Source organism: Lissotriton helveticus, chromosome 12 (genome assembly GCF_964261635.1).
Source record: "Lissotriton helveticus chromosome 12, aLisHel1.1, whole genome shotgun sequence".
NCBI lineage: Eukaryota > Metazoa > Chordata > Amphibia > Caudata > Salamandridae > Lissotriton > Lissotriton helveticus.
The window spans coordinates 819,828,408-819,851,945 of NC_136073.1; the positions used below are offsets into that span (position 1 = coordinate 819,828,408).

The 23,538-nt window shown below is 43.2% G+C and overlaps 1 protein-coding gene across 4 annotated transcripts in view; it reads right to left on the bottom strand.

Annotated features, from left to right (window-relative positions):
• Window positions 1-23,538, bottom strand: part of PI4KB (phosphatidylinositol 4-kinase beta) — a 154,572-nt gene that overhangs the window by 38,939 nt on the left and 92,095 nt on the right. For all 4 annotated transcript variants that reach the window (XM_078670477.1, XM_078670478.1, XM_078670476.1 and 1 more), the window contains 5 exons: window positions 10,275-10,502; window positions 6,279-6,506; window positions 2,488-2,597; window positions 1,936-2,040; window positions 1,465-1,588 (listed from right to left, as the gene is read on the bottom strand). In XM_078670477.1, the coding sequence (XP_078526603.1) occupies window positions 1,465-1,588; window positions 1,936-2,040; window positions 2,488-2,597; window positions 6,279-6,506; window positions 10,275-10,502 (795 nt within the window). The remainder of the gene's footprint in view (window positions 1-1,464; window positions 1,589-1,935; window positions 2,041-2,487; window positions 2,598-6,278; window positions 6,507-10,274; window positions 10,503-23,538) is intronic.

Consider the following 23,538-nt stretch of genomic DNA (forward strand, 5'->3'; position numbering starts at 1 on the left):
TTCGCAAGCAAACAGACAACCAACATAAAGCACTGTGTAGCTCAGTTTGGCTTCAGGCTATGCTTCCTGTCTCAACAAAGCCTGAGCTCTTATCCAATTCCTTTACAACCAACTAGCAGTTTTCCTCTCTCCCACAAAGCTTACATGTTATGCACCCCATCATGCCATGTATTATCTCCATACCTTTCGCCATCAACAATATACATGTGTCACATTTGTATCACCTGCCACACACACAGTTGCAATCAGAGATGCAAGTGATCAGTGACAGCACGGTTGTGACAGCATAAAGTGGAGAGATGACTTATCACCTAAATAGGTTAATGCTCAAATTAGTATGCACCGTCATGAATCAGGCGAGCAGCTAAATGAGTTTTACTTCCCCTCATGAAAGAGCTCAAGATGGACTAGCCACATTATCTAATTCAACCACCCTAAAACAGTCAAATTTTGATAGTCAGAGAAAGCCACAAGAATGAAAAAATAAGAGTGAATATCACAAAAGGGCAGATCTCACTTGATCGAGAAGACCCAGAGCCTTATTACCCACCTCTGTTCCATCAACTCCATGCGCATGCACCAATATTACTAAGAACCCTGAAAAGGGCATTGGATGGGTGTTTTCAAATCACTTCCCCAAGGTTCCTCAATTACGCTACAAGTCGTTAACACTATGAACAACCTTTGGGTAAGGTAATTACTTCACATCAACAACAGTTTCTAATGGATGAGGATAATACTCTGTCCCTGAACAGGATTTAAATATGTGAGGAACATGGAAATAAAATCAGGGACTGCCTGAAACTTCAAAAATGAGCCAAGACTGAGCTCCTCAGCCTTTACTTATGGGTGGAGGTGTAGTGTTTGGGGTCAACTGATAACACAAGCCGGATAACTTATAATCAAGAAGTGTCTTGAAGCCAAACTCAAGCACTAGACTTTCCCTGAATCTGAGGAAATCAACCACTTCACCTTAGCCCTGAAAGACTTTCACTGACTTCCAGTGGACAAAAATTAAATGTACATATTCTTTTGCATTGTCTTTCAAATCTTTGCAGGAACATGCTCAGCATATGCCCAAAACGTCATCCTTCACTACATCCATGAAGAATTAGGCTCCTAGGTTGGTCAAGGCAATTGTGCAAGGAATCAAAACTCAACCGCTAGAAATAAAGGAAAGGCAATTCTCCAGCCTAAGGCCCTGGAATAATTCTAACCCAAATAGTAGGAATGACATCCAATGATCAACAGGCAAACATTGTGTCAGCATGAGTTTTTTTCTAGGCTGGATTTCTATAACAGCCAGGATTTAGAGATGTTAGCATATACAATTACAAAGCTAGACTTCAATATTCTGTATAATGTGTATTCATGCACCTTAAGAAAATCGACCAGGTCTTCTTCGTATGCCATACTTTGCACTGGTTCGGACCTGGAGAGCTTATCATGAGCAAAGGTACTTGCCTGTAACTGTTTGAGTACTTGGAAAGCTAGCAGCTCTTGGCGGAGGTCATCCCCACATTTCACAATCACGGAGAGGAGTCGCCAATTAGGAAAGTGCCCGTATGGGGAACCTTCCCGGATCCGCCTGTAGAGAAAGAGAGAATATCAAAATTTAGTACAACAAGGCCGAAGGTTTCAGAAAGCTATGTCTAGGACGAAATCTCATAGGCAATCATCAATGCAAAGTGACAGCCACACAAACCCAGAGAGAAATGATTGAGCCAAATTTCTCACTGATAAATAGAATATATACCAACAGCCCAGAGATTCCAGGATACTCTAGATACTTAGAACAGGAATACCCAGGAGTGCTTCAGTTTGCCCCTTTGGCATGTCTGCGCCTTCCCTTCCTCCAATTCAAGAGGCATACGTTTTCACTGTGTGTCCTGGAAGAGGAGTTCCAAAATTCAGTTGTGAGGTGGTAACACCTACCGGACTTTCTCCTGCCAGGGCTCCTTCAGAGCCACTGCGGATGGGTCATCAGGATCTCTTCGAAATGTTGTTGGCGCATGTGCAAGGTTCTCGGACAGACGTCGTCTAAAAGGGTAAAGCACATTAACAACTGAAAAAAACAATGTAATGAAAGAGAGGATATTGTTAATATGTACTTGGTTCGTCAATCTCCGGCACCAGGTCACTAATAAGAACAGTGTTTTTCTTCACCTTGTGCCCCTTTTAGGGTGTGAACGATTACTTCACATTTTTGCAACAAACATACTGCCTCTAGTCTGAAAAATGTTTCCCATCTGTAACTCCCTATGGCTTGCTTTCTCTTCTCCAGTTTGCTACTGGATCAGCAGCCTAATCCAGGCTGCTTCAGACAGAAGCATATTGAAAACAAGGATCAGGTCACCCATGTGTGTTGTCAACTCTGTGCTACCGTTGTATGCCCTATTTTTAAAGTGGGAAACCGAATGACTTGTGGTAGCTGCAAGGATGTCTTTCAGTAATACACATGGGGCAGCGTCTCGCTTGGGCCCTCACCTGATATCTCCAGCAGCGATGAAGACCGGCTCCTTGCTTTCTTGACTGGTGATGCTGTCCACGGAAAACTGCGAAATATTGTCACAGCTGTTGGTGTGGACCTCGGGCAGCTGCACAGAAAGAAAGGGATTGGTTCCACCATACAAGACAGGCAGGTTTGTGCAGATTAATCAGTATGCATGTGCAGCTTAGGAGTGGACCTTGTCCATAACACATTAGAAGTTTAAGAGAACAAAACACCTGGCCACCAAGAATGAGTGGTCTGCATTTGAAAGGTTCACAGCGGACACTCAAAGACCAACCGCAATTCCGGAGAATAAAATACTATTACGGAAGTGCTCGAACATGCCCTTCTAATGTCTGGTAATCCTAAGAGCACCGTTTCATAATTATGCTGTTTGAGCGTTCAATTGCACAAGTGAACTCGATTGAAACAAATTAGTCCAACCCTGCCTAAAAACAGCTTGTCCACCCTGCTTGACTACTTTGTCATTACACTAGACAGCAAGTCATCCAAGAAGCATTATGACTGCATCAGTAAGGTATACCTTGAAGCCTTAGTGCATTAAGTGGTACATTTGTGAACATACTGAACACCCTTCGGGCAAACAAAAACTGCTGAGGAAATATACTTGAGCAAACTCTTTTAAACCACTTTCGCTGCCTACGTTAACATTTACCCTAATGTTCTTCTTCTTTATGCTATTCCCCTTATTTGCCGCAGATTGCATGTGGCCTAGTTGTTGAGGTCAGCCTATTGCTACTGTCTCGATGTGGGGTCTTTTGAATAAGGTTGGTCTTCTGGAATGGCAGAGTTGAGTTGAATATGAAAGACAATACTAAGCTGATTCGCAGGATTTGAGAAGCAGAGGTCAATCATTCCCATCACATTTTGATCTCTGGGGAGCATCCACTAGTTGAGTGACCTCCTGTTCGGTATCTTAAGACTTACTGTGACCTGCACTTCATTGACCAGGCTAGTAACACCGGTCTCTTCCCAAACAAAGGATGATGGTACACATCGAACTGTAAACACATTGTATTGCCCAAACAAAAAAGTATGGAATGGGACCATACTCAAAGAAACAAGGTTCTTCAACACTAGCCAATATAACACACGTCTGTCCAACCACACACAATAATTTAGAACAAATCTAGGTGCTTCACATCTTGCTTATGTGCAGTGACTGAAGCCAGGATAACAGCACCACTCTGGTCATCACGAACAACATAAAACCACTACTCATGTGAGCTAAAATGGAATTCAACGTTCTTCCAACCAAGCACATTCTACGAAGTAACATGCTACCAGCCACTATGCACTTCAGCACCTCGTCAGAGGTATGAAGTGCTATACAAATGCAACTATTATACAAGACAACAAGTTTGAAACACACTTTGGGTTCCTTGTTTGTTCAGGCAGTGGGGATGTGGCCAAGAGGTCTGGGTCATACAAACACTTTAGGCTGAGATGGACTCGTTTGAATACAATTGGCCCATTCTGAAACAAAATTCATCAAGTGTGGGGTGCGTTTCCTATTACATCCTATAGGTTTGAGAAAATCACAAGGACAGTAATTCAAGAGATACCCTCTATGGTTGGTCTACCACTGTTCATTTAAAGAAGACCTTAATGGAGTCCTTAATCCCTAATGTACATAAAACACAATCTTGTCTACCCTTGTTACTGTGGTTTATAAAAAAAATTACGCAATGACTGAATCCAAAAATGTGTCTACAAATATTCATGTTTAACATAAATCAAACGATGAGTGACCTAAAAAAGGTAGGTCAGCATAAATAAATGTTCCAATCTATTATATCTGAAACAAAATCACAGTCTTATCTTCTGCTCCACCAAGTTGTGATAATCACCGAAACAGATAACACTACACACTCTATATCAGCACAAAATATATCAAGACAGAAAATAATCCTCTCTTTGAAAACAAGTGACAATAAAATTGCTGACAACTTATAGGTATTTTGGTGCTCCATCAGCGTTTTCGGAAAACTTCCCTGTTCGAGTCATTGCAAGTACTTGGCATACATCTTTATTCATTAAACATCCATAGTAAGTGATGTTTAGAACGCAACTGTGCACGTGCATCAATCTGCAACTTAATACATATGCTGATATGGGATTAATATCTTCCTATCTGAAGATGTATTGTTTTGATTCAGAACTGTCCAGAAATAGAATAAGAGAAATAATCCTATCTCAAGATTTCCCCATGCACAAAGCACATGTACGAATAAAGTGTGTGATAGAGGCTTATTATTACATGCATGTGATAGAATTATTATATGTATCTGCTTGATGAAAGTTGCATTTTGTATGCTAGTTTCACTTTGTAAATATTACAGTTTTACTAACTGTTTGATAACATACACATACATCAGTAGCTACACGATATTTAGATGAAATCATTTTCTACTAAATTCAAAATATTTTTATAAAGCTCTTTGGTTAACAAGATATGCTCTTGAATTAGGTAAAAACACTTCCCTTAAGTCGATTTAATAAACTATAGGTGGTTAAATAAAAAACTTGCGGGTATCTCTTTAACCTTTTCTAGAACAACTAAGACGAGCAAAACGATGTAAAATCTAGCCCACTTGTGTTCACTGTTTTACGACTGAAGCAACCATTACCATTACTGGTTTAAACGTATGTAGTTAAAGCACAGTTCATTGTACATGGGGTATGTTGATGGACTGGAAGACTGCCTCCATGATTTGGCCTTTTGGAGGCTGGCAGGTGAAAGGGGAGAGAGGAGACATACCAAAGGTGTCTTTGTGCAGCTGTAATGAATCACTATTTCTGAAGCTGGCCAGGCTCTTTGGCCCAAAAGTCCTTGTTCATGGGGAACACTGTTTTAAATCTGAGCCTTCACTTCAACGGCAGTGGTAAGTACGATCAACACAATTTTAGGCCTCAACTCAAGAGGCTCCCTGCTGCTCAATAAAAGGAATTCTTAACCCCACTGCCTCCCACACGATCACCTCTATCTACCACAGCATCAACTAGCATCTTTAGCACATCTTTAGCAAGATCTATACACATTAATTGCTGTCTTAAAGCATGAAGCTATATGCTTTTAGATGCACCCCCCCCCCCCCCCAACGTTGACTGCCTTTTTCGCCCTTCTTACCTGCCGTAGCATGCCGTCAACTCCAAATTCTGCCTGGCCTATACAACAGCCTTTGCACATGTAGCAAATTCATTAAACCCTAAATTATGAGTCAGTCATTAAAATGAATCATTTCCGTTTACAGAAGCTCCTGAACACGGAAACCCCTTGGAACAGGTTGGCAGAAGCAGAGGACGTCGTGAGGCGCCACTTAAACTATAAAGCAGGAAAAAAAGACGGACTGCCAGGGATGTTGGGGTGGGAACCATTCTCCTGAACCTAACCCAGAAATCATGCGACAAACCACTGTGAATAGTTCAGGACAGTATAGGGGAAGGGCCAAAGCAGCCTGGTGTTCAATGGTCTTGTTTAACCTCCTTTGCGCTCTAGCTCGCGGAACACTTCCACGCTGATTGAGACGGCTTATTGTGCATGTTGTAATTTAATATATTTGCTGTAATGTACTACACTCCTTTCATCTGTTATGTTCTCTTTTAATTAAAGAAAATTATTATTTTTTTAAAACCTTTGTACTTCATCAGAGACACCTCACCTGACTTCATCCTTCTTCCTAATGATCCCTACACCACCTCAATGATGTTTCTAAAGGTTTTACTCCCAATTCCCTGGCGCAGACTCAAAACATTCCACGCTCACCTCCACCTGGAGCTCCCCAATGTCATCCACAGACCACGCTTCGTCGTCATTGTCATAGTTGGGAACGGTGGTGAAGCTGCTGGCCCTCTGCTCATGGGTTATCCCACAGTCCAGAAGGTTTTCCACCGAGCGCGTGCTCATGATGCGATTCTCTGGAATACGGACAGGTACCACCGAGGTCTCGAAGTTTTCACATTCAAGTACTTCGACATACACTAGATATGGAGCCTGGGGGAATAGGAAATTGTGTTCAAAACATGGGATGGAAAATCCACAAAAACAAAAAGGGGACATTTTCAACTTCAGATCTCAATCAGTTCACACAAACTATGACCTATCTAGTCTACTCACTCTCCTTCGGATTCATGCGAGATTCTTCCCTGCTTCAGGACTGCTGCTTTAGTCTCTGGCTTTTTTGAGTTCATAGTCAATTATATTATGTAGTACAAAGTTGATATGGTGCAGGAGCGCCAATTTCTGGGCACACTAGTGCTTTCCTCTGCGGACGTGTATTCCATCATTGTAGGTTTGTCCACAGAAAGTTGTCCATGACGTTGGCAGTGGACAAAACAGGCCCACTATAGTGAGAATGGGGTGGTGCTGGCTCAGAGTGTATTCCAAAGGGGGGTAAATCATTGTAAGAAGGCAGACAAACCTATGTGAAGGTTAAGGCTTTTAAGGTTGTATGCCAGTGGGGTCCTGGGTCCTTTGACCCTCCACATAAACCATGTCAGTTGGGTTGGTCAGCCTCCATGTGGTCTTCCTTAACATTATACAGTGTGTACGTTTCTTCATGAATGTATCATGGCGGGGGGGGGGGGGGGGGGGGGGGGGGGGAGTCAAAGCATGTTCTTTGGTTGAAAATGTGCAGAGAATACTTCCCTTTAGTAAAATCCACCGTCATCTCTACATCTCTGAAACAGTGGGAATATGACAAGGTGTTTCAAAGGCCCCAGAGAGAATCAACACCCGGCATTTGAGTCCTAATGCTTTGCATCTGACCTTCCTGAAAAGCTTCCCACCACAGTCCCAGAATGATGGGGATGAAGAACAGGGGGATAATGAGGCCAAAGGGCTCTCGTCCAGGATAGCATCACAGGTTTGCTGGAGCCAATAATTGGGAATCACTGGGCAGGGATCTTACAGGGCTACAGAACAGTTTGGGGCAATGTGTCACAACAAAGAGGGAGAAACTAGCAGTCTTGTTCCAGGAGTAACAAGCTCTCCAATACCCAAAGGTCTGTTAATGTGCTAACGCATGGAAACTGCGTTTGTGAATCAGAGTTTTCATTGTTGTCACATTAAAGCTGGACCAATGTGCTCTGCCAATCTGTATTTAGTTAAAAGCAGCAAGAATGCATGCCTGTGTGCAAGTGAACATAAGTGCAAGTGACTTACACATGATTCAAGGCTAAAACAATAAAATAGCCTGTTGCATTGTAAAAAACTAAATGACTGCTTTCCATATAGAACACATGTTTGACATAAACCATTTAACATGTGATAATTCCGTCTACTGTGAGATCTAAAACAGCCCCTCATGCATGAAATGCAATAACTCCACTGAAGGTGGAATAATGCATCAGTCAACAGCGTGGAGAGAGTAATTCTCCTCTGGGTGGCGCCAGAGCCCACTCTACGTACATTTTAGAGCCGTGCCAACAATAGATCAACAGACACCGCTTCACTGATCAAGCCTCACCTAAAAATGCTGAATGGTTACCCGACTGTTGTACATGTGGCATAGCTGACAGCTCATGGCAGCCTTTTTTTATTATTATTAAGCAGAACGGGACACGCAGTCCCATTTGGGTAAGCAAAGCATACACGAACATTGTAGCAGCTGCCCAGGGGTGCACAATCAGTCTAAATTCACGAATGAGGTTTGTGGGAATTTTTAAGCATCCAGAGGAACATATTGGCTGAAAATCTCTTCTGGTCAAATACGTGCAATTTAAATAAATATATATAAATATATATATATATATATATATTATACACACGAAAGTTGCCCCAATGGAAGGAAACCAGCCGGCAGATGATTGAATCCCTCTTTATTAACAGCATTCATGCAAGCAGGCAGCTGAGAGTTCAAATGCACTCGAATTCATCTAGAGCCAAACGCAAATTCAATCATCTGCCGGCTGGTTTCCTTCCATTGGGGCAACTTTCGTGTGTATAATTTTTAGCGGCTTTGCCAGGCCGCGGAAGGAAGCTCACCGCCTGAACAGCGGGCCCGTGTTGGTGTCATTTGAGCATCAGCAAGAACGGGAGGCAGTAATCCAGCAACATTTAAAAAAGCGGAGCAGGTGATGTTGAAAGGACATTGCATGAACCCACGAGGGGAATACTTGCTTATTGACTGTAACAGTGACAGACTTGCTTCCGTTTGAAACGGCACTACAAGGACCAGAGTGCATAGTTGCCACGCCCACTGGGGCAGGACCTTGGAACTATATATTGTGATGCAAGCCGTCATGTTATTTTAGCACCACCAGCCATTGAAGAAGGGAAAGGGATTTCCCGAAACGCGTTTGGCTCTAGATGAATTCGAGTGCATTTGAACTCTCAGCTGCCTGCTTGCATGAATGCTGTTAATAAAGAGGGATTCAATCATCTGCCGGCTGGTTTCCTTCCATTGGGGCAACTTTCGTGTGTATAATATATATATATATATATATATATATATATATATATATATATATATATATATATTTCACTGCCATTCTAGGGTAGCCCCTGCATCTTATTCAAACTGTTCTGTGTGCAGCAAAACAAAATGGACTCAAAATGCACTGTTTTGCGACAGTTTTGTGCTTTCAAGAGGAAATTATTTTGCCAGGTAGCAATTTTCAGACAACTGCTTATTTTTTATGAACTTAAAAAAAGGCAAACGCTGGGTGCTCCACTGCAAATGAGAGAAGCCATCGCTATTCATGGATAAAGTCCTCTGAATACAGATTTATGGGTGTTTCAAAGCGGCCTTAGTGTTGGGTAAAGGCGCCTGTCTGAGGCTAAGAAGAACCACGTGCCTCTATGACTGCTTTAAGGCGGCCTAGTGCAACTTCAAGAGTTCTAGAAAATCGAGGTATGTCAGTACAGCCTAGACCAAAAGATTACTTTCCTCATGTGGACACAAACGTGCCACTGGAAAGTGCAGGGCTGTGGGTGACGTGGGCAAGGGTAATGGAGCATTTGGCTTGGCATGGCTTTGACTATTCTGTTCAAACAGAGGTCTGGGGCTGGAAAATCTGTCCTTTTCTGGATAAAACTTATGCCTAAATCTGCTTTTCTACTTAGAAGAACAAACAATATCTGGATGCAGGACAGAGGCTCAAACGTTTAAAGCAATGTGAACATTGAGGCTGAATGTAACTAGGACTACAGACACAGGCCCCATCTGACCTCAATTCAGAGCAGGTATTTGACTCCATTATTAACCCATCCAGCACACATGCAGAAGACCTGGGGATTCTGGGAAAGACCTCCTGTGTCACGCACCAGGGCAGGTAGATCTTGCAGCCCATGAATTGTAGTTGCTGCAATTAAAGGTCTTGAGACATAAATAAACATTGCTAATGACAACTGTGCACAAATCCCTATTGTTATAGATATTTTGCCTGATATTTATCTCTCTTAAGGTTTTCAGACGTTTACCAGAGCTGCCCATATTTACAGAGAACACACCCTCCTCTGTGCTTCCATAAAATGCAACACCTAGGTTATTTGTGCAGCGTGAGTTTAAGAAATGTATACTAAAAATACTAACGAAATTTCTCCAATGTTTGTAGTCATGCATAACCCATACGCCTGCAGGTCATCTCAAGCTTCCCTTGCACAGTCCATGACCAGCCACCCTGACAGGCATTATCCCAATCCTCTGTAATCCCAGTGAGTGTGCATTTTCCATTGAACTTGGTGGCACAAAGCTCCAGCCTGATGGAGATAATCTTCTCAATTTCCAAGAGGATTAGAGCCTGCTCAGACAGGACCTACCTTGTCCTTGGAGTTCAGCACCACGGCCTGGGTGTGGGGCACTCGTACGACATGGTGATCGAAGGCGGCAGTGGGCAGCCAGACCCGGGCCGGAAGCTTATGGTTCAGCAGCGACAGCTCAGAGATGAGCCGCTGGGTCTTCTGCTCCTTGGTGGGCAGAGTGGCTAACCGCTTCCCGATCGCCATCATCGACTTGATGAACTCGCGTTCAGGAGCCAAGCGTACAGGCTGCAAGGGTGGAAACGAAAGCCGGAGTTACCTCACTGCGGACTGCTCACTGCCCATCACAGTCACTTCTGCAGCTCAAAACAATGATTTCAGGCACATGATCAACATTTCTGCTGGAACCACCCTTGAAGACCATAATCATCTTAATGCAAGGAACAGATTTTCAATTTTTACTTTTCTCACAATTATCAATCAACACTACAGGAAGTTCAACACCGGGAAACAGCGAATACAAATGCTGCAATTTAATTCGAAAGCAGAACTAAGTGGAAATATGCATTTGCGCCATAAGAAAGTGGTGTTTCCTTACAAGCGTAACCTCACTGTTATTATTGTCATTTTCCTTCCACCTTCAAAACAAAACTAAATGGGTAAGGAAAAGTAAATACTTGATTTAGAGATCGACAAGAATTCCCCACCCAGTCTCCAAATATGTTCGGGAGGAATAAAAAGTGAGCTTCGGACATCAAACTCGCGCAGGAACCTGTAAAAGATCCCACCCAAAAACTCAATACAGGTTACTGCCTTTGAAATTTCAAACTTTGCAGGGGCATCCAAATCTGAACAGATATAAACTAAAATAATTTGCAAGCTTCGTTATTGTACTCAAACGTTTGTTGGTACGAAATTACTAGGTATCCGACATTCCTAGACTACATTAGGGAGCAATAAACACTGAAATTCACGGAGACCCACCCTCGATTATACAAGGTCCATGCATGGATATAATCCAAGCTCTAAAATTTCAATTTGTTATCTTAAAAGAACGGCATCAGAGCCATGTGGTGTATTTTAAAGTTCACAGTACTTGGTCTTCAACACAATTATTTTGCAATATTTAATGTTGCTCTGCATGCTTCAGAAATAATTCCCCTAATAATGGTAATATATATATATATATATATATTTATATATCACCTACTGGCGGTCGTTATAGTTAGGATCTAGTTTCTATAGGAAGAGAGTTTTTTGTTTTGCCAATAACTTTTTCCCGCTTGATGAATCTTCACATTTCCAAAACTTCTACTTTAGTCGGTTCAGCTCCTGTATGTATATATATATATATATATATATATATATATATATATATATATATATCTACACACACGCTCATTACGAGCAATTTTCCTGATAAGTTTATTTAATAATGCTCTAAGCGGGATTAAATAATGCAAAATAATTGTTTTGCAGGAAAAAAAACAAATTAAATTACAAAATGTGCCACTCCACTTAGTTATGACTTGATTGTTCTAAATTAACTTATTTAAATGCAAAAGCCTGGCTGCTACCCACACGTGTGCCTTCCATAATTATGGGAGGGCGTCTCGAAAAACTGCAGTGACCAACTGACACAGCCTATCTAGTAGTGTCAAAGGAAACGTGGTCTAGGGAAGAGGATAGCATTCCATGTGTAATCTGAAACACTGCAAGATTAACTCTCAACTGTCTGCATTCAGAGTGGATACGTTGTTCTGAACAGTGACAACCTCATAGGCCCCACTGGAGTATGTTAGTAAGATTAGAGGGAGCACTGGGTCCTGCTCAAGCCTTCCCAGAACACTTAGAGACCCACACGATTCAGATCTGCAGGAACCTGAATCAACTAATTCTGTAAGCGGAGATCACCTTCGAAATGCTTCCAAGGTGGAATCGGCTGAAGTCTGCCACACTCCAGGTGACTACACATTCTTCTTGGCCTATGCTTGGCTTACTTGTCAGTTTTACTAAGTTAATAAAAGTCCTGACTCAAAAGAAGAGAACTCAATCGGAAATAAACTTCTAAAAGTACATCTCTACAGGGCAAGTTCAAATGTGCACGCTAGTTCACATGCATGCATTAGACAGAGCTCGGTCACCCTAAAATATGTCCCATAAAACATGACACGGCAGGACCAGTGGGTGTGCTGAAGTGACTAGGATTGTAAAAATATGAAACCTCTGTTAATCAGGCGCCTGTAAAATTAAAAGGAGGCAACCAACAGCCTATTATAAGAAATGTCAGGTCAGAAATGTTTATACATTAACAAACAAACTGTTAGAAAAAGCACATTGATGCAGCAAAAAGCTGGTGCAACAGGGAATGATAGACCGACTGTGATACAAACATTCAGTGCAAGCATGTTACAACAAACACCACATCAAACCAACACCCTGTACTATCAGGAAATACATTCTTATATAACCCTCTAAACAGCCGCCCTTCTCATCAGAAAGGTTTCCAGAGACAACTTCTGAAGGGAACTGTGAGTAAATATAAACACTTGCCAACAAGGTGTTGCCCATAAATGTGAAAGCATTTTTATTTAGTGGGACTGTAGGCTACCTAACGGTTTTGGAAGTTTTGCCACAGTGAGTTTACTTGTTAAACAGGGTGGTTCCCATGCTGGTGTGGCAGTTCAACCGTAGTCCTGTACTCTGTACTTCAAACTCCTTGGCCTATCCCCAAAACCTCAGCTTAAAAGACAGATAGAAAAGGATGATTGCCCCGCCATCAACCATCTTGACACAGTTTGCATGTTGGTTATGTATGTATGTATTTTTTTGTAAAGCGCGCAAATCACCGGGGGTGATTACCTAAAGGGCGAGACTAACCAGGTCTAGCTTTGAACAAAAGGTTCCAAGAGCACATTATGGAAGCCAGCAATCAATCCACTGGGACTATGTATTGCTACAAATGGAAACTCTTCTATTTACTGGGTTTGAGGAATCTCCACATCACATACTGGTTAGTTATTGAGCATTATTTGCATCTTACAAGGCCCTTTTAACCTTTATTAAGTTAAACCTTTCCTAGTACAAACTCAAACAATTCGATAGTTTGGTGAAACCACCTTTCTGAAGCTAAGTTTGGAAGCAACCTTTTATAATTTTAGTGTTGCATAACCTGAAGGTTCAATTAATGCGAAAGGAGCGCTCATCAACATGAAAGTGCAATTAATGAGATTTCGGGCCTCATTTGAGTTTGGTGCAGTAATGTGTCAGCCGAAGTCCTGGTTTGCCAGTTCAATTCAGAATTGGTGGAACCCTCATGTTCCAATGTGGAGCCCCTAAATCTATGGCCCGATGGACATTGCAACGTCGCTTTAAGCATCCCTGACCATCTACCTTTTTTTAGGGAGAACGTTCTGGGGTATTTTGTCCCGAACATCAAAACACAAAAATTACCCCCACACTGTGAGAGTAAACGCCCAGCGAGCCAGGGACATTTGCATTCTATTTCACACAAAACAACCTCCGAGTTTGCTTTGGTAAAACAAAAAACGTTGTTATGCTAGTGCAGTAAAAATGGAGCTGGCAGTTGCTCATCTAAAAAGGCACAGAGATCTCTAACTGGCAGCACTGCTTACTTTGCAAAAGAAATAAGTGCTAGGGCTCTGGTCAGGAGACCACTGCAGCTTGCACCACCCACTGCCCCTGCCAGCGCCGCCAATGATAATAACAACAAGTACTAACCATCACACTCCTGCAAGTGTGACAGGTCGGACTATTTCATGCCCCCAAACCTATAAGAATGGCTTGGGTGGCAGGTGATATTAATTTTTAATGTATATTCAGTTAATAATGAACTGTTGTTGTGATCACGTCTAAATTAGCCAGACAGCGCCACCCTGTGGCAGACTTGTCACGGCCCCAGTGCTGACAATTAAGTATCAGTGCCGAGCACCGGAAACCAACGGCTCAAATTAAGCACTGCCTGGCAGGCAGTGATCTCTAAAAATGGCACACTGTAGTCTGCCAGGGAAGCAGAGCACATCCCTACACTGTCCTGGGGGAACAGAGTACAGCTTGTCAGGTCTCAATAGGGTGCTAAGTTGTATACCTGTTGTACGAGGTTTGCAGCTTGCACCTTTACATTTATCACTGAGGTAAGATAAGAAACAGTCCTTTAACATGTAAAATACTCTTATCTTTAGAAGGAGATTTTGCAATGGGACCAAGATGATGTGGACAGGAATCAGAGAATCCTTTATAAGTTGCAGCTATAGACAGCTTCACCTATAAGCTGTAGTGCATTAAGATCTGCTAATCTTAACAATGGGGAAAATCACTGCATTCAAATCCATAAAAGGAATTCAAGTTACAGCTTAAGTAATTTGTTCTGTAGCATGGATCTTCAATTTACTCTGCCATGCATCCTTTTATGTGTTGAAAGCTTCTGTAAGGCTTCTTTTGCAACTTCCATTTGCCTCTCATTTCTCAATCGATAACTTTGTTTGCCACTTTCTGTACCTTGCATTTAAATTGGGATCTGCTTTAAACCAATTCCCACATCCATCACTGTTGTCACTAATCCCTAGTCTTCATCATAGACTCTCATTTCGCTAAGCTATACTAGCTACAAATCTCCCTCCCTGCAAACCTTCAAGTTTTTACCTTCGCCCTTACAGCTTCTTAGAAACAAGTTGCTGATCCATACATGCTTGACAACATTCTAGATTCACATGGCGTGGAAACATATGGCATCCAGCGGTTGGATTCCAAATATCATCCATTTAGTTAAATCTTAGGATGGTGGGCATCAAACAAAAAGTAACACCACCCGACATTTTAGAATAGTCTTCAATTTGCATTTCCCCCTGCTTTCAAGCAAAATGTAAGAAAATGAATATACTATTAAGTACATGTAATGTAATACTCTCATTACTGATTCCCACCGTTTATTGCGAGGTTGGATGTAAATCTGACACCTTCAATTTGTATAACTATTGTTACTGCTATTACCGACCCCGCACGAGGGTGAGGCTCAACTTAACCACCTCCCGAGTGTTTACATTGCAAGAGGGTACTAGACAGGGATGCCCTCTGTCCCCATTGCTTTTTGCCCCGGTCCTGGAATCCCTGGCCGCATGGGTGAGACGCGACCTGCTGATATGAGGGATACCAATTGGAGAGGAATGGGAAGAACGCATATCCTTGTATGCAGATGATGTTATGCTCTACACCAGGAAGCCAAGGCAATCTATAGATAGAATACTTCAAATCCTCCGTATTTACAGAGACTACTCTGGGTACCGTATTAATTGGGACAAGTCGCTGCTCTTTCCTCTGGCTTGAGGCATCCCGAAAGCCACAAGTCGAAGCACGATCCCAGTCGAAATTGAAGGCTTTAAGTACTTGGGGATTAATATAACCAGAAGCCCACAGGACTTCTAGAAGAGAAATGTTGAACAGTAACTGATCAGATTTAGTGCGGATGCTGAATGATGGAAAACGATGCCTCTCACTTTGATGGGTCTTGTAGCTTTATTTGAGATGACGACCCTTCCACGACTATTGTGCGCCATACAAAACACCCCCAATAAGCTCCCAGATTCGTTTTTCTGGAGAATTGAGGCAGACTTAAGAGCGTTGATTTGGAACGGGTCCCCCCACGAATTGCTTCACGTTGAATTGAATTGAATTGAAAGGATTCTTGTATAGCGCATGGCTACCCGGGGGCATCCCAGCGCTTGCAGCCACGAGAAGAGGAGGTTGAAGAAGGACAGGTTAGGTATCATTATTTTGTAGGGAAGAGCCAAGTTTTTAATTTCTTACGGAAGGAAAGATGGTTGGGCTCCTGTCGAAGCGGGAGGGGCATGGAGTTCCACAACCTTGAGGTGTTGTAGGAGAAGAGGCGGCCACCCGTACGAGCCTTATTAATTCTGCTGACTTGTGCCAGGTTAAGCTCGTTGGGACGGAGGTTTCTGGGGGTTCTATGTGGTTTAATCAGATTGGGCAAGAATGGGGGGGCCTTTACCCTGAACATTTTTATGGGCTATACAGAGGGCCTTGAAATGTACCCATTCCTGTATGGGTAACCAGTGGAGTGATTTCAACGCTGGTTTCGCTGAGGAGCGGTAGTTAGTGCTCGTCAGCAATCTAGCGGCGGAGTTTTGTACCACCTGTAGTTTCTGAATTACGGAGACTGGGGCTCCCAGGTAGAGCGCGTTACCGTAATCCAGCCTCAACAAGATCATGGCTTGGATCAGAATTTTTTTTGCTCTGTCGGGCAGTTGGGGGAGGATTTTATGGATGGATTTGAGCAAGCAGAAGCAGGTGGCCGCAGTCTTTCTGGCTTGTACTTTGAAAGTAAGATCGTTGTCTAGCCAAAAACCCAGACTCTTGATCACGTTTATTGGAGTTGGGCTAGCGCCCATAGAAGATAGCCATAGCGTGGGGAAGTTGAATGATGCATTCCTGCCCAATAACATCAATTTGGTCTTTTGGTTATTGAGTTTTAGCTGGGACAAGCCCATCCACAACCACAGAGAGGAGTTTATGAAGGAGGATTAGCGGTGCCAGACATTAAGTTATACTATTGGGCCTCGCAGTTAGTGAGTGTTAATGACTGGTTGTTCGGAGACAGGACGGAACCGGCCTATCGAGTCGACAGACTAAGCATGGGAGAGAGAGGTTATCCTTCCCTTCTTTACAGGATAGGAGGGATAAGGGATCTCCTGCCACATACACAAACCGTAGTTAAGGCATGGAATGCGGCTACCAGATACCTGGGATGGGAAGGGAAGCTAACAGAGATGACCCGGTTTTGGGACAGCAAGCAGCTACACAAAATACGCAGTCTGCAAAACTTCAATAAATGGAAGTTACTGGGTCTTGAAAAACTGGGGAATGTATGGAGAGGCAGCACCTACATAACGTTTGCAACTATGCAAACAGAGCATGAGTTGATACAAGGAGAATGGCTGAGGTACCTCCAGGTAGGACATGCCCTTAAAAACTACGTACAAGAATGGCCACACTTCTATCAGCATCTTCACTAGAGGACAGACTGCTGGCTGAACCAGTGACCACCAGCGCCATTTCATGTATATACAGAAAACTACTCAATAACTCCCCAGACCTCTTAGAAACATTGAGAGCTCGCTGGGAAAATGACAGAGCAGATAGATGATGAAGAATGGAAAGAGGCTATACAGGGACCGCAGGAAGTAGCAATTCGTGCCAGGTTCCGACTTATCCAGCTTAAAATCCTACACAGGGTGTATTATCCTCGAACCACATTAAAATACATGGGGGACACTGGGAGTAGTCAATGCCATAGGTGGTGTGGGCAGGAGGGATCATTTTTCATCTGTTGTGGGAGTGGCCATTGCTACAAACTTATTGGCAAAATATTGGGAAAATAATGACCGAGGTGGTTGGGAGAAAGGTTTTACATGACTCCAGGTGATTCCTACTGCTGATATTGAATGAACAGACTTGACCCACCTACACGAACATATGGCTAACATTAGTTGCAGTAGTCGCGGAACGAAACACTGCTAAGCACGGGGGCGGTCGCCCCACCTGAAGTGGCAAATTGGATCTCTGACCTAGACTGGTGTCAACAAGCAGAACACATGATTTACCAGGACAGAGGGTGACCGAAGAAATGGGAAAAGGTTTGGGGACCCTGGTGGACCTACTGAGGCAAATAATGTATAAGCATAGGAGGTAGGGGAGGGATGTGACTGAAGCTTCATGTGTGCCCTGTCTAAGAAACGCCAAAATGAAAAGCATGCAACTTGTAATATACTGTACTAAATACATACTTGAATGGTTGAGGTTTGAGCATGTTAATAAAAAGGTTTATTTTTTAACCATTGCTAAGTTAGTTCGTTCAAGTGGGGAATCTCTTATAGATCGACCTTCTGTAAAGTAAATGAAAAATAGTATTCCCCACTCCATGCGAAATGGGTGTGACATTGCAGTGGAATAGACATTTCTAACCTACTGCTGCCACTTTCCTTGCCAGACTATCCACTATGAAATGCCTAGTGAACATGTGCATGGACGATCACATTTCAGCTTTTCATATATGTTGGTGAAGCGGTTTACAACAAAAGTTTTTCCAGTTTAGAGTCTGGCTCTGGTGTGAAATACAGGGTTTTGTGAAATAATAAAAAACATAAGTAAATACAATTCATCATACAGCATGCAAAATCATCTTAGTAGTGTACTTGTTTTGAGAATCAGAGTTTAGAAAAGTTCACTAGCTTTTTTCAAAACTCCTCATTCTAATCAACGTAATAAATTAGTGCCCTCTTAAGATACTGTGTATATGCAGTGATCTTTGGTGTTAAAAATGGATCCGTAAAAAATTCTGGTAACTTCAGTTGACCACTTGGAGTTTAATTTGGCACGTCTAGAGTATGTGCTCAACGCAAGCTTTCTTTCTCTTTGTGCTGAGCTATCGCCAACTGAGCAGCTCGTGTGACATTGTCCAAGATAAATCATTAGAATTCCACACGTACAGTTGGCAGGCAGTTGAGCAACTAGCCACTAAAGAGCTTTAGCAAGTTGTACTCTGGGCAAAAATTCTCCTGAAACAAGCTAGGCTACTGTCAGCCCAAGAAGCTTTAAATAAAAATCTGTACAAAAATGAACACACATTTAACGGTGGGCTTATACCAACCTACAACCCTCTTGGTGTATCTATCATATCCAACTAAACTCCAAATCAAATTACAACTATTGCAGCTTGTCATAATACCACTCAAAGATTACAAGTTTAGATAGCTAACCGACGACCAGGATGTCTCATGCAGAAGATGTGGTACCGCAAAGAAAACTTTGCCACACAAGATTTGGAAAGTTTATGAAGGCTGCATCAGCGCTGCTGAATAATGCAACACCGTAGCGCTAACAGGAGGTCCTGCTCTACCCTTTTTCCAGATTGAGTATAGACTTCATTGAATTAGCTTGACTGTTTTTCCAGTTATGCAGCTTATCTAATTTTTTCCTAGACACTGATGGCTAATGAGCACACTTTCCACCATGATGGGCGTGGCACACTGTACTGCATTTGCACTTTTGACCACACTAGGCACACTGTACTGCACTTACACGTTTTGATCTCATGAGGTAAGGATTCTCAGCAGCCACAACTTGAACTGCTGGGATCTGCATTGCATAGTTTTGGCACTTTAGACACTAGGAGGGACCTCCCTTGTGTTGCTTCCTTGCACAGCTGCATTTACACTTTTGATCTCACAAGGGATTCCCGCTCTGCAGCCACAGTTTGAACAACTGATGGGATTTGCATTGCATAGTTTTGGCACTTAAGAATCCAGGAGGGACCTCCCTTGTGTGACTTCCTTGCACAGCTGCATTTGAACTTTTGATCTCACAAGGGATTCCTGCTCTGCAGCCATAGCTTATACAACTGATGAGTTCTATTGCACAGCTTTAGCACTTTAGATTCTGAAAAGGGGGGGCCCTCGGCCCCCCCGCACGCATGGCGGCGCGGCGACCGTCGCCCCCACAGTTTCCTTTGTTGCCATTCGGCGGTGGGGGCGTGCCCTGGGGGGCGCGGCCCACCGCCGGTTGGCTGGCGGCCACCTTGACCCGGATCCTGGGAAGTGGGTCCGGGTCAAGGGGGGCGGGCTAGAGGAGGGGCCACCTGGCCCCTCGGGAATAAAGAGATAGGGAGCGCCCAGGAGACCCCCTTGTCCCTGGACGCTCCCTCGCCGAAACGGTGTGCCCCGCGCTCGGGGCTTCTTTGTTTTTGTTTTCTTGCTACAGGGCATCGAGCAAAGGCGAGAAGAACGCGATGGCGCCCGGAGATACAAGGCTGCGAGGGTCATCGGCGGGGGTCCTCGGCTGTCGGGAGGACAAGGAAGGAGAGAAGAGAGGAAGAGGCTACGGAGCGGGGGCTGAGGAGCGAGCGTGGGAGCACTCGGCAGTTGCATAGGTAGGCGGGTGGTGCTTTCGGGAAGGGGCGCGGGCCCACCAGAGTTGGGAGGGCTGTGATTGTAACCCCCCTCAAGTGCAAGTTAAAGGGCACCGATGTGATACAGCTCGAATAAAGAGGTTGGGTGCGAGGGGAGCGACGCTGGTGAGATCCGCTATCGGAGCCCGGCGAGGTTGAGTAATAATGGGCTCAGTTTGTTGCAGAGACAGGCCAATAGCTTCTTGAGAATGCTGTTGATGTGGGGAACAAACGCAAAACACTACAGGAGTCAGGTGAGATGGTGTGTACACTGTACAGCGACGAGTGTGGAGGATGCGTTGCTGTTCTGACAAGTTCGGAGGCTGCAGATAAGGGTTTTGACGTGGAGAGCATAGAAGTCAGTGGAAGCCTTTAGCCTGATATAACAGCGGAGCATTTCAGTAAAATTTACTGAGATCCGCAACTGCACAACTAACAAACCCGTTTGGGTGGAATAGGAGCTTTATAATGCAACAAGTAAATGCATATTTTCATCTGGGACTTGATACGAGCGATGTAGAGTGGAAGAAGAGGGAGGTGTTTTCGTGAGGGATGGTCTGTGCTTGCACTGACCGTGGTGTTGTTGGCGGGTGTTTAGCCCTGAAGGGTAGGGTCAGGGTGGTGTGTCGTTGGTTAAGACTTTTATGTAATAGGGGTGGGGTATCAATTTCGATGAGTGGGTTGTGTCATTCTTGTTTGCAACGACTAGGAAGTTGGGTTATGTTACTTATGATAATGGATGTGGCTTTAAAGATTCCAAGTTTCGAGACTCGGTATCGACGCTAGCCATCTTGTGAGTCATGGCTATTCACTTAGTCACCCAAAAAAAAAAAAAAAAAAAAAAAAAAAAAAAAAAAAATGAAGGTGTCTTCATGTAATGTAACTGGTGCTATGTAAGGCGCTCTGATTCGTGTTCATGCTGTACGAACTGGGGATGTAGGTTTGAGCCTCGGTATCGACGCTAAACATCCGTAATCATAAATTTTACTTGACTCTATCTGAACACCATGCTTGAAAACAATGAAGAATGCATGTTCTTAACTTAGCCAGAAGCATTCAGCGGTACCAAGGAAAGGCTTGGGAATATTGTAAGTTAAATGCGCCAAGTTTAAGTTCCCTTTTTGTTGTTCAGCTGAAGTATCACTTCATTGGAAATAAGTCGATGAAAAGCAAAAATATGCGAAACGAATGTCTGCACCGAAATATCCCTTTAAACGTGTGTTCTGCTAAAAGATAGGGTTTCCTGTACAGTCTATATATCGTAGTCTTAGCTCGTGACAGTTTATTTAATTGAACTAACACATCCGGAAAAAGATTTGTAAACGAAAAGCCACTTGCCTGGAGCATAGCGTCACTGGTGGCATAGAGCTATTTGATCTTGCTGTTGGTCCTCAAGGAGGTGTTTACATTTAAATGTGCAGCTGTGCCCTTTAGCCAGGCACTGCTGTGCATTTAGGTCCCTGCGGCAGTCATTAATCTAGAGACAGTTCTCTCATGGAGGAATATACGTTTTCTCCAATCCCAGTTTTAGATTAGAGTAGCGTGGAGGGTTAATGTTTCTCCTACTAAGTTCATCATGTAATATGCAGATGACAGATTTTGTCATCTATGTAGGTAGGTAAGTGGGTAACTGCTTTTAGCACAGAGATCCTTTTGTTATTTGCAGTTCATAAATCACAACCCTTCTAACATTGCACAGTGAGCTAGGAAGGACGTGTGTCTCCTGCATCATGTATCCCTCACTATCTCATGCAGGCCCACTGGCATTATGTGATTCTGCTGCCACTGCAATTGTTTCACATGGTACTGGATTGGCTACATTTGCCACATATTACATCTTCTGCTGCATAATTTACAAGTTGTTCTTAGCGCAAAATGAACAAAAGTTACTAGAAATGCATGTTCCTATGAAGCGGAATGCACTTTGCAAAAGCTGACTGTTCACCTTTCAAGTGCACGTTGTGTATTGGGGTGTTCAATTAATACTTATAAGATAAGACCTTTTATCCAGATAGTGTTAAGATGTGAACATATGACAGAATAAAGAACTGGTACTAACCCAAAGATGTGCCGCATTATGCTGCATAATTTAGCAAGCCCTGCTACTTAATTTAATCCTTCATTGCCGCGTAATTTCGGTGGCCCTGGTCTTAAGTTACACACACTGTTCAGTGGTTTACACACACAATTTATTTTCAATGTATAAGGGGTATGTGTAATGTAAAGTGCTCTGACACCCTGCATTGAGATGAGTAGCACTATAAAAGGCAAAAATTGTGGGTTTTAAATTGGAATATGAGTAAATACTGGGACAGTAAAACACATCTGACATTGTGACAGTGCATGCATATTCCCATATATCGGCACCGAAAAAAGGCGAAACAATGCCTCTCTTAGGTACTTGGAAAGCAATATTCAGCTGTGTGCCTTTGTTTCGCCTCCATTGTATTTACATCTAGGTGTGAGACTCCAGATGGCTCCCAGCCAAGATACTTTAGGGAATGCACCACACAATGATGACGGTCTGGATAGCGGGAAAAGGGTTATACGGCTGCTTTCACTATACAATTGTTCCTAGTATTAACAGCAGTATTGAGGGCCGACTATACAAACAATGTTTGGTAGGCATCCCACCAAGGCCCCACATTTTTTAGCGTTTCCAAGGGAATCCACTGTATTGTAATGGTACAGGGCACGTATCAGAAGCAGAACGCAAACACTCTGCGTCCATGCTGGGCACACCAACTGGTTTCTGAGCTGCAGAGCACAAAGAGTAGTAATTTGGTGTTCATTCCTGGGCTTTTTCATTGATGTCCTCCAGGCACTTGCAATATTTTATCCAAGCCATGGTTGCTGCTTATTTATCTTACGCGAGGAACAGCCATTGACATAAGTCAAATTTTGACACTCTAGAATTACTATCATTGGTGTCTGCTGAGGGGATAGTTAGAACAATAGTGGAACGATTCACGAATAGGGTATTCCCCTTCTCTTGGGGTCCTCCTGGGGATTAATGCACATCTAAGGGTAGGGCTTGACGAGACTGAGAGCCAGTTTCCCAGGTCCCACATTCCGTTGCAAGCCAAAGCAGTAAGTCATACAAGGGACTTATTTCATTGTAAAGGTAATGAACATCCGAGGTGCTGTTCACTATTCTAGGGGGGGACATTGCACCAGTCCAATCGACTATTCATTGATGACAGGTAAAGTCAACATTATTAGTAAGCTATCTTAGTGGTAGCTGTATGGCGTGCTGCCTCCAGGCTAATTCTTGAGGGAATGTAGAGCAGCTTGTTTTACCAGTCTATAATCTCATGAATGAGTAAATGGAAAAGAACAGATGTA